This window comes from Miniopterus natalensis, chromosome X (assembly GCF_054644295.1).
Source record: "Miniopterus natalensis isolate mMinNat1 chromosome X, mMinNat1.hap1, whole genome shotgun sequence".
Taxonomy (NCBI): domain Eukaryota; kingdom Metazoa; phylum Chordata; class Mammalia; order Chiroptera; family Miniopteridae; genus Miniopterus; species Miniopterus natalensis.
Window position 1 is genome coordinate 75,794,753 of NC_142103.1, and position 12,160 is coordinate 75,806,912.

Sequence of the window (12,160 nt, forward strand, 5' to 3'; positions counted from 1 at the left end):
CCAGATCTGGGAAAGGAGAGGCAGAGCATGCCAACCTCTCCCGCAGGCTAGGAGCGCCACCCCCAACGGGAAAGGGGCTGGTTCAGCTCATTGAAGCCCAAGATATTCTCCACAGGGTACAGTCCTGAGGGGGAAGGGAGAAGAGCTCACAGGACAACAATACAAGAATAAGACTCTCAGGGACTATTGTTTGGGAACTGGAGGGAAAGCTTAAAACCCCTTCTGGGGGCTAGGGAGGCAACGTAATCATCAGAGTCTCTTTTGATAAAACCCACTGATCCCAGGCTGCTGAAACTGCCCATATAGAAAGGCAACAGACTGAATTCAATCTAAATCTGCAGCAGGCCATTGTATGGGGAACTAGAATTGGACGATTTGGTAGAAAGAGAGGAGTTGGCTTTGAAGCAGAGACTAACTTCCCCACAGTGAGTGCCTGACAGTGATATCTCTAAGTAAGAGAAGCAATAGCCCGAGCTACACTAGCTAGCCTGCACCCTAGACTCTCTTCAGAAGACTCTGGAGAAAGCCCAGGCAACCACAAGGGGGAGGCAAAATAGCTGACAAGAGGAGGTGGTCCACAGAGAGCCTCAGACCAATCAGCTACATAAGGACACCAGAACTAAACCTAGACAGCTTGTGACATTGGCTGACACACAAGTACCTCCCAAAAGACCCGAAATCAGCACACAAAACAGTGAGCCTCAGACAACATAAGCTGCCCAGATGAAACCCATCTGGTTAACTTTTTAAAAATTTTTAATTTTTATTCGTTTTTAGAAAAAGAAAAAAATTTAAAAATTTTAAATTGATTTTAATTAACTTTTTTTAAGGATTCGTTTTATCTTGCTTTGCTTATTATTACTATTTTTTTTGGTTTTGTTTTTTTGTTCTGTTATCAAGATTTTCTTGACATTCTCTGCTTTACTGCTGAGATATTATTATAACCAATAAGTTTACTGCTTTTCTATGTTGTTTTCCCCATATCTCTTATTGGCCTCCTTCCCTGCCCTTCCTTTACCTCTCTGTCTCTTCTTGTTCCATTGGTATAACTTTTTTTTCCCTTTTCTCCCCTTTTAGTCTCTGTCTTCCTGTCTTTTTGTTTGTTTGTCTTTTTCTTTTTCAACTATTTTCCTTTTCTATTCTAGACCCTTATTTTTTTGCTCACCCTTCTTTCCTTTCAGAATCTTTTCTCTGCCCCTTTTATCTCTCAGTAGCTTCTCTACTTTTAAAAATTTTATTTTATTTTATTTTTTACTAGTAGCAATAATATCCTTTTCTCTCTTTTTTGCTTGAGTATTTGTTTTCTCTCTTTGGTTTCCCAATTCTACTTTCTCTTGGGATATTTTCATTGTGATTGTCAGGATATTTTGTAAGTTCTTGTTTATTGCCTGGCAGTTTGGCTTGCCCTTTTAGCACCTGTACAACAACTCACACTATGTGGAGGTGGCTAAGCCTCATAGTTACTCCCATGAATGGGTCAACAACAATCTAGACATAATCACAACCGGAGAGCCCAAAGAACCCACAAAAGGGACACCCACGAAAGGGACATCCCTAGAGCATATAGCACAGAAGCATAAGGAAAACACACCTCTGGGTCCCACTGGACATACACTACAAAATCCCACCCCACAAGACTGGGAGACAGCAAATATATCTAACATAGATACAGGCACTGTCACTTCCCATATAGTGGAATTTTCACTGATACATCTCCTAGGGCAAGAGAAACAAAATAAAAAATAGACAAATAGGACTACATCAAACGAAAAAGTTTCTACACAGCAAAAGAAATCAGCCTCAAAATACAAATGAACCCCATGGTATGGGAGAATATATTTGCTAAGGATGCATCTGATAAGGGGCTAATTTCCAAAGTGTACACAGAACTCATATACTCAACAAGAGGAAGACAAACAATCCAATTAAAAAATGGGCAAAGGACCTGAATAGACACTTCTCCAAAGAGGACATACAGATGACCCAGAGACATATGAAAAAATGCTCAACATTGCTAATTGTTAGAGAGACGCAAATTGAAACCACAATGAGGTATCACTTCACACCTGTAAGAATGGCTACCATTAACAAATCAACTAATGATATGTGCTGGCGAGGATGTGGAGAAAGGGGCACCCTGGTACACCGCTGATGGGAATGCAGACTGGTACAGCCATTATGGAAAACAGTATGGAGTTTCCTCAAAAAATTAAAAATGGAACTCCCTCTTGACCCAGTGATCTCACTTCTAGGAATATATCCTAAGGATCCTGAAACGCTAATCAGAAAGAATATACACACTCCTATGTTCACAGCAGCACAATTTACAATAGCTAAGATCTGGAAATAGTTCAAGTGCCCATCAGTAGATGAGTGTATAAAAAAGCTGTGGGACATTTACACCATGGAATACTATGCAGCTCTAAAGAAGAAGGCTCTTGTACCCTTTGGGACAGTATGGATGGACCTGGAGAATATTATGCTAAGTGAAATAAGCCAGGCAGAGAAAGACAAATATCACATGATCGCACTTATATGTGGAATTTAAACACAATAATCTGGTGAACAAAATAGATTCAGTGACATAGAAACATGGAACAGATTGATGAATCTCAGAGGGAAGGTAGGGATTGGTGGGTGAGTGGGTGGGGAGAGATTAACCAAAGAATTTACATGCATATATGCATAACCCATGGACACAGACAATATTGTGGTGGAGGCTTGGGTTTGGGAGTGGGTGTGTGGTGGAAGGGGTCAATAGGGAAAAAAGGGGACATCTGTAATATTTTGAACAATAACAAAAAGAGGGAAAAACACACACACACCAAACACACAGAAAAAAGAGATGTTGCAGTTTGCATTTCCATAACCTCTTTCATGGACACATTAGCTTGGAATTGTATGTACAGTGCGGTATCGAGAAACACATGCAATGTTACGGAGAGATAAGCATATACTTATAACCATACATATGTATGTAAACACATTTGTATAAGTAGAGAGAAAAGTGAGAAAATATAAATATAGACAGGTTAGTTTTGGTTAACCCAGGGAGAAGAAACTGGAGAATGGTGGGGATAAATGATTCATTTTTTTCCTTCATGCATTGTATTTTTATTATTATATCTAGCTGTTTTGCTCTTATAATTAAAAAAATTAGTAAACTTAAAACTTAAAAATAAAACAAACAAACAAACAAAAAACAAAGAATAATATACAACCTTGGCCCTGAAGGGGCTTACATATGGGGAGCATCCAGGAAAGAACTTAGAAAAACATAAACAGGCAATGTGTTAAAGTAGTAGACCCTGTGAAAATAGTTTTCCTTTAAAATTTTTTCCTTTATAACTGCTAATGTGCTGTAGTTAAAATAAATTATATTAGTAGGAAAAAGTTTTTAAAAAGCAAGATGGAATATCTAATTCTGTCAGATGTAAAAATGCATTAAAAAATTTAAAAGGGCCTTTGGGGTCCAGATTGTGTTTGTTAAATACTATTATACTATTTTCCAGTAAAAGAACCAGCATTATTTGGAGGAGTGGCTGATCCCAGATCTGGCGCAAGAAATCTACAAGATGATCCAGACAGCAAGGAACCTTCATGAAACACCTAGAGCCACTCTCCCTAAGCTATATCAGATGGCTCCTTTTCTGTGGAGAAGGTCAACAGGCAAATCTAACTCCAATTAGCCTGTAGCTTCTGTGCAGGAAGTCTGTGGAGTGGAAGGGTCAATCTCCAGCCTTTGCCTCTCCCAGTCCCATCTACCACCCCTAAATACTGCTATTGGGTGCACAAACTACTACTTCTACTTCAAGCAGCTGAATTCCTGTGACCCAGATGTCTCAGAAAACTTTACCTGCACTACCATATGCAACAAGTGTGACTATGAGAATGACTTTCAAATCTATCCACCAGAATTTATCCAATTAGAGGCATCTTTCCCTACCAAAGTGAGTTGCACTTAGCCCGGCAACAGGGAAGCTGAGTCTATGCATAGTCAATGGGTGAGCTAAACAAGAACATGGGATTGGTTGTCTCAGAGTGATGGCTTGTTTCCACTCAGAGTGGTGTCATTTTGCTTCAGAACTCACCTAATTAATCAAAGCTGACAGCAAAGGATGAAAATTAATTACCACTATGGACACTGAAAAGAATAAGCTGAAGGATTCAGAGGCTGTATCAAAAAAAAAAAAAAAAAAGTTTCAGAAATGGTCTGTACAATGGCACAGCCCTGGGAGTGAGTGAGTGATCTCCTGAGTAACCTTTCAGTTGACAGGATGCTCGTACTGGGAAGGCAAGTCTGGCTGATATAGTGTTAGCCCACTCCACCACTTCTCATGGGGACTTACCTGAATGCAAGCCCCTGTCTTCACCTTGCACAGGTAGCAGACTAAGGCCCATCGACTGGGCGGGATGTGGGAGATCTTCGTGATTGGTTCCATCCTTTCAGGACAACCAATGCTGACCTACAAATAAAATACCATCATAAGGCAGAGACACCAAGGCATTCCCAAAGTGCTTTTCACAAACAGTAAAGGATGTAACATGAAGCTCAGAATGTCAAAACAATGAGGTGAACCATGTCTCTTAAGGTTACTATGGAATCAAGAATAAATAAAACTTGTCTCTAGCCACTGCTCAGACCTTCAATCATTTCCAGTAATGTAAATGATTCATATATAGGATGAAAGGGCAGGAGTGAAGACTAGGCAGGGTTACCTTAATAAATCAAATATATCTACACTTTACTTAGGAACCAAAGAAAGTTACTAAAGAAAGAAATTAAAATTCACAAAATATAGCACCTTTCATCTTAGAGATGGTATCACATGCTTTGTTTTTTCATTTAATCAACTAAGGATGAAAAACAGAGGCAGTGACAAGCCTTTCAGTTCAATTTACAAAGAAGCATGACATTGTTGGAAAGTAGCAGCAATCTGTATAATGAAGAGATTGCAGCACATAAGTGGAAAGGATGGGGATAATAACATTTGTGAACTACAGTCTTTATAATCACATATCTATCATTAGCTTACTTTACTCTCTCAGCCAGAGTAGCTTCAAAGGGAAATTGGTCTTTGGGAGAGTGCTAACAGGAGAAGAATGTTTTTAAAAGGATGGAAATTTTTTTTATATGAAAATAACGGATCAAGCAACTTCTAGTAAAAAGTGTTTTCTTCTTTTTAAGTGTCTAAGAAAGAAACAACTTTAAAAAGTGAAAGACTATTGAATAAGGATAGTTAAACTAGTACAAATTCTGCCCACATCAAGAAATCAACAGTAGGAAGATAGCCCAAAAGGTACTAGACACTGGGTACTAGAAACCATAAGAAAATATGAATAGGTGAGGGTTCTTTTACCTTTTTTTTTTGGATCCTCATCTTTTACTTTTCTATTGCTTTTCAATAGAGGGAGGGAGACACATCGACGGGTTGCCTCCCGCATGCACCTGGGACAGGGACAGGATCAAGCCTGCAACTGAGGTACCTGCCCTTGGCCGGAACTGAACCCAGGACCCTTCCGTCCATGGGCTGATGCTCTAACCACTGAGCAAAACAGGCTAGGATGGCTTCTTTTACTTTTAAAGAACTCTTCCTGAGTCATGTTCCAGACTTTTATATGCTGAGCCTGCTCTATTAGCTGGGGGATTTGCTGCTGAAAAATAGTCACCCTCAACCAGAAACCTGAGAGTTCATTTCACATGTCTATAAGTTGGATGTTCTTAGTAAGAAAAAGAAACCACTACTCAAATATTTTGGAAAATACTGACTTCTATATTCATAAGAATATTAATATACCTAGAACTTTCAGTTTAACTCTGAGCTCGATTGTTGAATAACTCCCCCTGGAACTGACATTAACAAGAATAAAGGCAGAAAAGTTTTAAAGGCGAATGAATCACTGATACAGTATCATCAGCTCCCCCATGAACTGAATTCTGCAGTCTATCTAGTCCTTCAGTTAAACTGCCTGGTAAATTTGCTGGCTTGAATAGGGGTTAGGGAAAGAGGATGTGAGTGGGATGCCCAAACAGGTTAATGAAAAGGGCAGTCATAAGAAGGAACAGTTATGCCTGGAAGCCCCTTTTAATCAACTTAGTGTGCACATAACCCATCAGGAAATATCAGAAACTGAAAAACCAGATTAAATGAGGGATGAAGTTTTGAATAAAGAAGGTCTTAAATGTTAAGTCCAAGTTCTGAAAAGAGCTTCAAAAATCAAAGGGCACCCATCACAATGGTAAAAAGAGCTGTTGCTCACTTTATTTGTAATAGCTTAAAACTAGAAACAACTGGTGTCCATCAAAGGAGAATGGATAAATAAATCATGGTATAGCCAGACAATGGAATACTACTTAGTAATAGAAAGGAATGAATGTTGATACACACTACAACACAGAGTGCTAGCCAGACAGAAAAAAGAGCATACTGTATGATTGTATTTATATGAAGTTTGGAAACAGACAAAACTAATATAGTGATAAAAATCAATCTTGGGTAACAGGAACTGAGAGAAGGCCTGGAAAGTGGGTATGATGGATCTTTCTGGGATGTTCCATATCTTGGTCTGGGTTATGGTTACAGATGCACACATGTACAAATTCATGAAACCCTGCACTTAAGATTTCATATTTTAAAGTAAGTTTTACTTTAAAAAATCTGCTGCTTGCCCAGCTGGGCGTGGCTCAGCAGTTGAGTGTCGACCTAGGATCCAGGAGGCCACGGTTTGATTCCCGGTCAGGGCACATGCCTGGGTTGCTGGCTCAATCCCCAGTCAGGGGCGTGCAGGAGGCAGCTGATCAATGACGACTTTCTCATCATTGATGTTTCTATTTCTCTCTCTCTCCCTTCCTCTCTCTGAAATCAATAAAGATATATTAAAAGGAAATCTGCTGCTTATACCCTGGTCTTTTACGCTTCTCTCATACAAATTTATCCAATACCACTGGTAGTATTACCTACAAATTAATCATCATGGGCTTACTTGCTCACTTGCATCCAAGAAGGATATGAGGGAGCTCAAGTGAAAGCATTATCACCTCAGAAACATGGACAGGCATGAAGCATCTCCATGAAGCCTGAATCAGTCTGAATGTTGTGGGAAATGGGGACACTCTGGAGCAAATGACCTCACAGGCCTGGATGAGTTCTTACCTCTGGAATCCACAGGGCACAGCTGACATGAGCCCATTTAGTTCCTGTCTTGGTGGTCTTCATGGCTCCACCTTTCTTTGGACATAACAGGCATTGAGGATGAATGCCCAGGACACAGGAGCGACAAAGCCAGCTGCCTTCTGGGACCTTGAGGATGCCATAGCAGGCCTGAAGACAGGAGGAGAGAAGAGAATGGTTAGCATCTTCTCACCAGGGTCTATGTCTGTCTCTGGTACAGACACCAAGTACCTTCCCACCTTTAGGAAAAAGAGGCAATAAGGCCAAACAAGCTCATATCCAGGATTTAGCAATTTTAAAATAGAAAAGAAGGCAACTTGTAACAACTGTTCTAAGATCAGCATGTTTGTCTATAAGAACTGACTTCAAATATAAGAGAATAAGACTAGAAGGAAATACATGCAAAGGCTAGCCTAACTGTTATCTGAGTTTGGGAATTATGTATTTTTTTCTTTTTTGCCTCAGTTTTCTAAAGCTTCTTCAATGATTATTATAATTAGTCAGTCATACACTTACAGAATAACTTCTAAATGTCATGCAGTGTTATGATCAAGAAAAAAGTATTAAAAATAAATATAATGAAAGTTCTGAGGAGCAAATGTGCTGATGTTTAAAGAGCCTAACAGTGCCTGGTACATAAAAAAACACTCAGCAAATTGTAGCAATTACTTGCTCGGGTTGAAGAAAAAGGGTCTTGTGAATAAATCCTGAATTGAATATAACATTAGACTAATCACAATATTCCATAATGAGTTCTGGAAGCTGCTTCAAATCCTTTATGAAATGAAGTTGGACAAACAGATGAATTACTGGGGAGAAGGGGGAGATTAGTTTGCAAATTCCAGGTTTCCCTTTTACTACCTCTAATTTTGCCCACCCTTCCCTACTTACTGTTCTAGTCTCATCATTAGAGATGAAATCTGGGGGCCACTTGGCTTCCCATGTGGTCTAGCACAACCTTTACCACTGACTGATTCACCATGGCAGCTTCAAAATCTGTGCCTGACCCAGGAGGTTCACCCACAGCTCAGATTCAAGTCACAACAGTTACCATCATGTCACCCTCCCCTCAAAATGGCCCCCTTTCTGGACTCTCTATCCATATCACCATCATGTTTCCCAGCTTCCAGATCCAAATTCCTGGACTAATATTATCCACTTTCCTTCATCTATTGTCCCTGGGGTTTGCTAGGCCTCCCTACAGAGTGACCTCTAGAGTCTGACTCTCCTTCCCATCCCCACTACAATTGCTCCATCCAAGTCCTCATCATATCATGTATGCCTAGATTGATTTATTTCTGAATTCTCTTCCTCCCACTTCACACCTTCAATCCTTCCTCTGTTTGTCTGCCATATTCTTATTAAAACAATGATTTCATACCATGGCACAGAAATAAACCCTCTAGAAATTCCTCTGCTCTTACCCCCACTCCCATCTAAACCAGGAGTTGGCAGACTACTCAAGACCTGTTTTGTAAGGCCAACAAGCTGAGAATAGCTTTCATATTTTAAAAGGGATGTTGAAAATATGCAACAGGGACTATATGTGGCCCTCAAAGTCTAAAATATTTACTATTTGGTCCTTCAAAGAAAACGTTTGCTGGCCCCTGCTCTGAAGTCTGCTGCTCTTCACCTCACTTCTCAGGTAACTGCAGCCCCTCATGTCTGCTTTACTTCTTGATCCCCACCCTGTACTCAGTGTAGTTTCCCTCACCAGGTACGTAGTCCGCATCATGTAGTTTTCTCCACTTTGGCTGTTATGTTTCATCTCCTCAGTGAGATTAAAAAAAAAATTTTTTTTTAAATGGATATTTTTTCATTGCTTTTCAGAGAGTGGAAGGGAGAAAGGGAGGGAGGGAGGGAGAGAGAGAAACACTGATGTAAGAGAGACACATTGATTGGTTGCCTCCAGCACGCACCCCAACCAGGGCTGGGGATTGAGCCTGCAACCGAGGTATGTGCCCTTGGCTGGAATTGAACCTGGGGCCCTTCAGTCCTCAGGCTGATGTTCTAACCACAGAGCCAAACTGGCCAGGGCCCAATTTTCATATTTTTAAATGAAAAATTTTAAGTTCACTGTTAAAATCTGAAGTCTATTGATGTAAAACTCTCTTCTAAAGAACTGACTATAAGTATATTATAGGTAGAGAAGAAAAAACATTTGACCTAATATGGTGGCAGTAAAGAAGCAAAATCATGCTATCTTAATACAGATGTCAACATGTTCCCGATTCTGTTAAGGAGTAAACCAAATCTTCCAAATAATTTTAAGTCACTTTTCAGTCAACAGAGGGAGCTCTAACCTAAGTAGCTCTTTATCCTCACTTTGGAGGATCTTTTTTATATGAAACTTTATGTGGCACAACATCCAGTGTCAATACATACCAGCCTACATTCTGCAAGGCCTGGTGAGGTGTTATAGTCATCTTTTTCTACGTGATAAAAGGGCATCACTTACAGTCATTACAGAATATGTTTTCAAAACAAACAAAATACTCTTGAGGAGAATTATGATGCTACATTTCATTGCTAGTCAAAGAACCTGAAAATAATTCCTTAATATTTTGTCCCAACTGTCAAGGACAAATACAGAAAATACATACAGATGACCTTTGTACTATTCCTTTTAAGCTTTCTACAGATCCACAATCATTTATCTGAAAACCCTAAGGTGAGAAACATTAGGAAATTCAGGATTGCTCAGATCTTAGGAAAGTAATATAGTAATAAAGTAATATATGGTATATTACCTAACTCCCCAATGGGATGAGGGGTAGTACCACATAGCCAAATACATTAGCATTTCTCTAAAAATATATGGCTACAAAAAATGGTTTAAAGACTATAAATAGCCTCATACTGAGTGACTTCTAGTATTGCCCCTAAATCAGTTTTGGTGCCAAACTCAAGCAAAAATTCAGTTTTCAGAGCTTTAAAATTTTGGAATTGCAGAGAAGGGACTGTGGAACTGTATGGTGAGATACTTAAGTTCATACTTATATGGTAAAGATTTTCTAAGAGTGTAATATAAATAACAATAACCGGTAAAGATAAATTTTTGAAATTCAAAGTCCAGAGTGCTAACCATTACACCAGGGGCCACAAATTTTTGAAATTAAATCTTTCAAAGGACACAAGTAAAATGAAGAAAAAGACCCAATTGGTCACAAAATAATCTTGAGTACCTTCTAACACAGAACACTGTTAGGTGAGGTGACCCAGGTAATCAGTCTTAAGCCCTGGTTTCTATCACCTGTTATATAATCATTTTAGTCATTTTGTAGCCAGAATGATCTAAAATACAAATCTTACCCTTCAGCGTTGATGGGACAAAACTGAGGCTGCTTAATTTGTGAGATAAGGCCCTTTATATGTGTCCTTTATATCCCTCTCTACCCTCACTCTCCATGCCTTTCCTGCTCCACCTACCACTCTACGCAGTTCTGAACTGCTCAGAGTTGCCTCCAACATGCTTTGCCCACTCTTACTACCCTGTCTGGACATGTCTCCTCTCTGCCTGAACACATGCTGCTGTTTTATTTGGCATCTCCTTTTGACCAATAAGATTCAGCTTGGATGCTACCACCTGGAAGCCGTCCCTGACTCCCATCCTTCTCATGCACTTCCACAGCAGCATAGACTTCTAGCTACAAAAACACTTGGCATACTATGCTAAAGAGGCAGTTTCCTTATAGTCCCTACACCAGACTTTGATCTCCCTGGGGGCAAAGACCATGTCTGCCTCTACATCACTGACTATGTCTTCAATATGCAGCACAGTTCTGGTACATGGATGGTGCTATGTTCCTATTTGCTAGATAAGTTAATGAAACACACAACAGGTTCAGTAGAGTGAAAAATCACTAGGTAGAGTTCAAGAAAGAATTTGAACTGGATCTTGGAAGATATGTAGATCTTTCTGACAGCTGGAAGTGGGAGAAGGCATTTTAAATTGGGGTGTGGTTGAAACAGGAAGACAGGACAGTGTCAGGAATAAGGTGCTCCATTGAGTCACCTTATTTCAATGGAGCACAGGGCTCATGGGGGAAGAAAAGGAAAAAGCTGAAAATAATATTATCATCATAATTAATTAAAAAGGCAATGTAGTAGAAAGAATGACAAATAACTAGCTATAGGAACTTGGGTAAAGTCACTTCCGTCTCCTGGTATTACCTGTAAAACTGAGGTGTGGGACAGTCTTTTTTTTTCTCTTTAATATATCTTTATTGATTTCAGAGAGAGGAAAGGAGAGGGAGAGAGACAGACAGAAATATCAATGATGAAAGAGTCATTGACCGAGCCCACAACCCGGGCATGTGCCCTGACCAGGAATCGAACCCTGATCGCCTGGATCCTGGGTCGATGCTCAACCTCTGAGCCACACCCGGCCAGGTGGGACAGTCTTTTATAGTCCTCAGATTCTATGTTTCCTTTTAATCCTCACTTGAGGATATTTTTTCCATTGCTTTTCAGAGATAGTAGAAGGGAGAGAAAAGAGAAACATCAATGTGAGAGACACACTGATTGGTTGCCTCCCTCATGAGCTCTGACAAGGGCCAGGATCGAGCCTGCAATCAAGGTACGTGCCTCTGTTCAGAATTGAACCCGGGACCGGTCAGTCAGTGGGTCGGCTCTAACCACTGAGCCAAACCGGCTAGGGCAGATTCTATGGTTTTTAAAAGTGGAGTGGACCTAGCTTCCTGGGAGTGGTATATTTGGGGAGAGGTCTGGGTTCTAAGATAAGGGGTCTGGATTTCTAACTCCAGGAAGTATAAGTTCCCAAAATTACTGACCATGAGTGTAACCTGATGATGTAGTAGGGATTTGAAGGTAGAGGAGAGGCTCCAAGGCAGGCAGCAAGAAGACTGACTCCCCATGGGACTGTAAAAGTATCGAACAAGGCAATCTCAATGGCATGGGCATGAAGCAACATAATAATGACCTGGGTTTTACCCCTGGGGTAAATTCAGTAAGTCACCTTGGGATCT

At 40.1% G+C, this 12,160-nt stretch overlaps 1 protein-coding gene across 2 annotated transcripts in view; it reads right to left on the reverse strand.

The window, feature by feature from the left end:
* Nucleotides 1-12,160, reverse strand: part of JADE3 (jade family PHD finger 3) — a 140,795-nt gene that overhangs the window by 18,626 nt on the left and 110,009 nt on the right. For both annotated transcript variants that reach the window (XM_016218482.2, XM_087829518.1), the window contains exons 7-8: nt 7,155-7,322; nt 4,350-4,466 (exon numbers count right to left, since the gene is read on the reverse strand). In XM_016218482.2, coding sequence (XP_016073968.1) covers nt 4,350-4,466; nt 7,155-7,322 — 285 coding nt within the window. The remainder of the gene's footprint in view (nt 1-4,349; nt 4,467-7,154; nt 7,323-12,160) is intronic.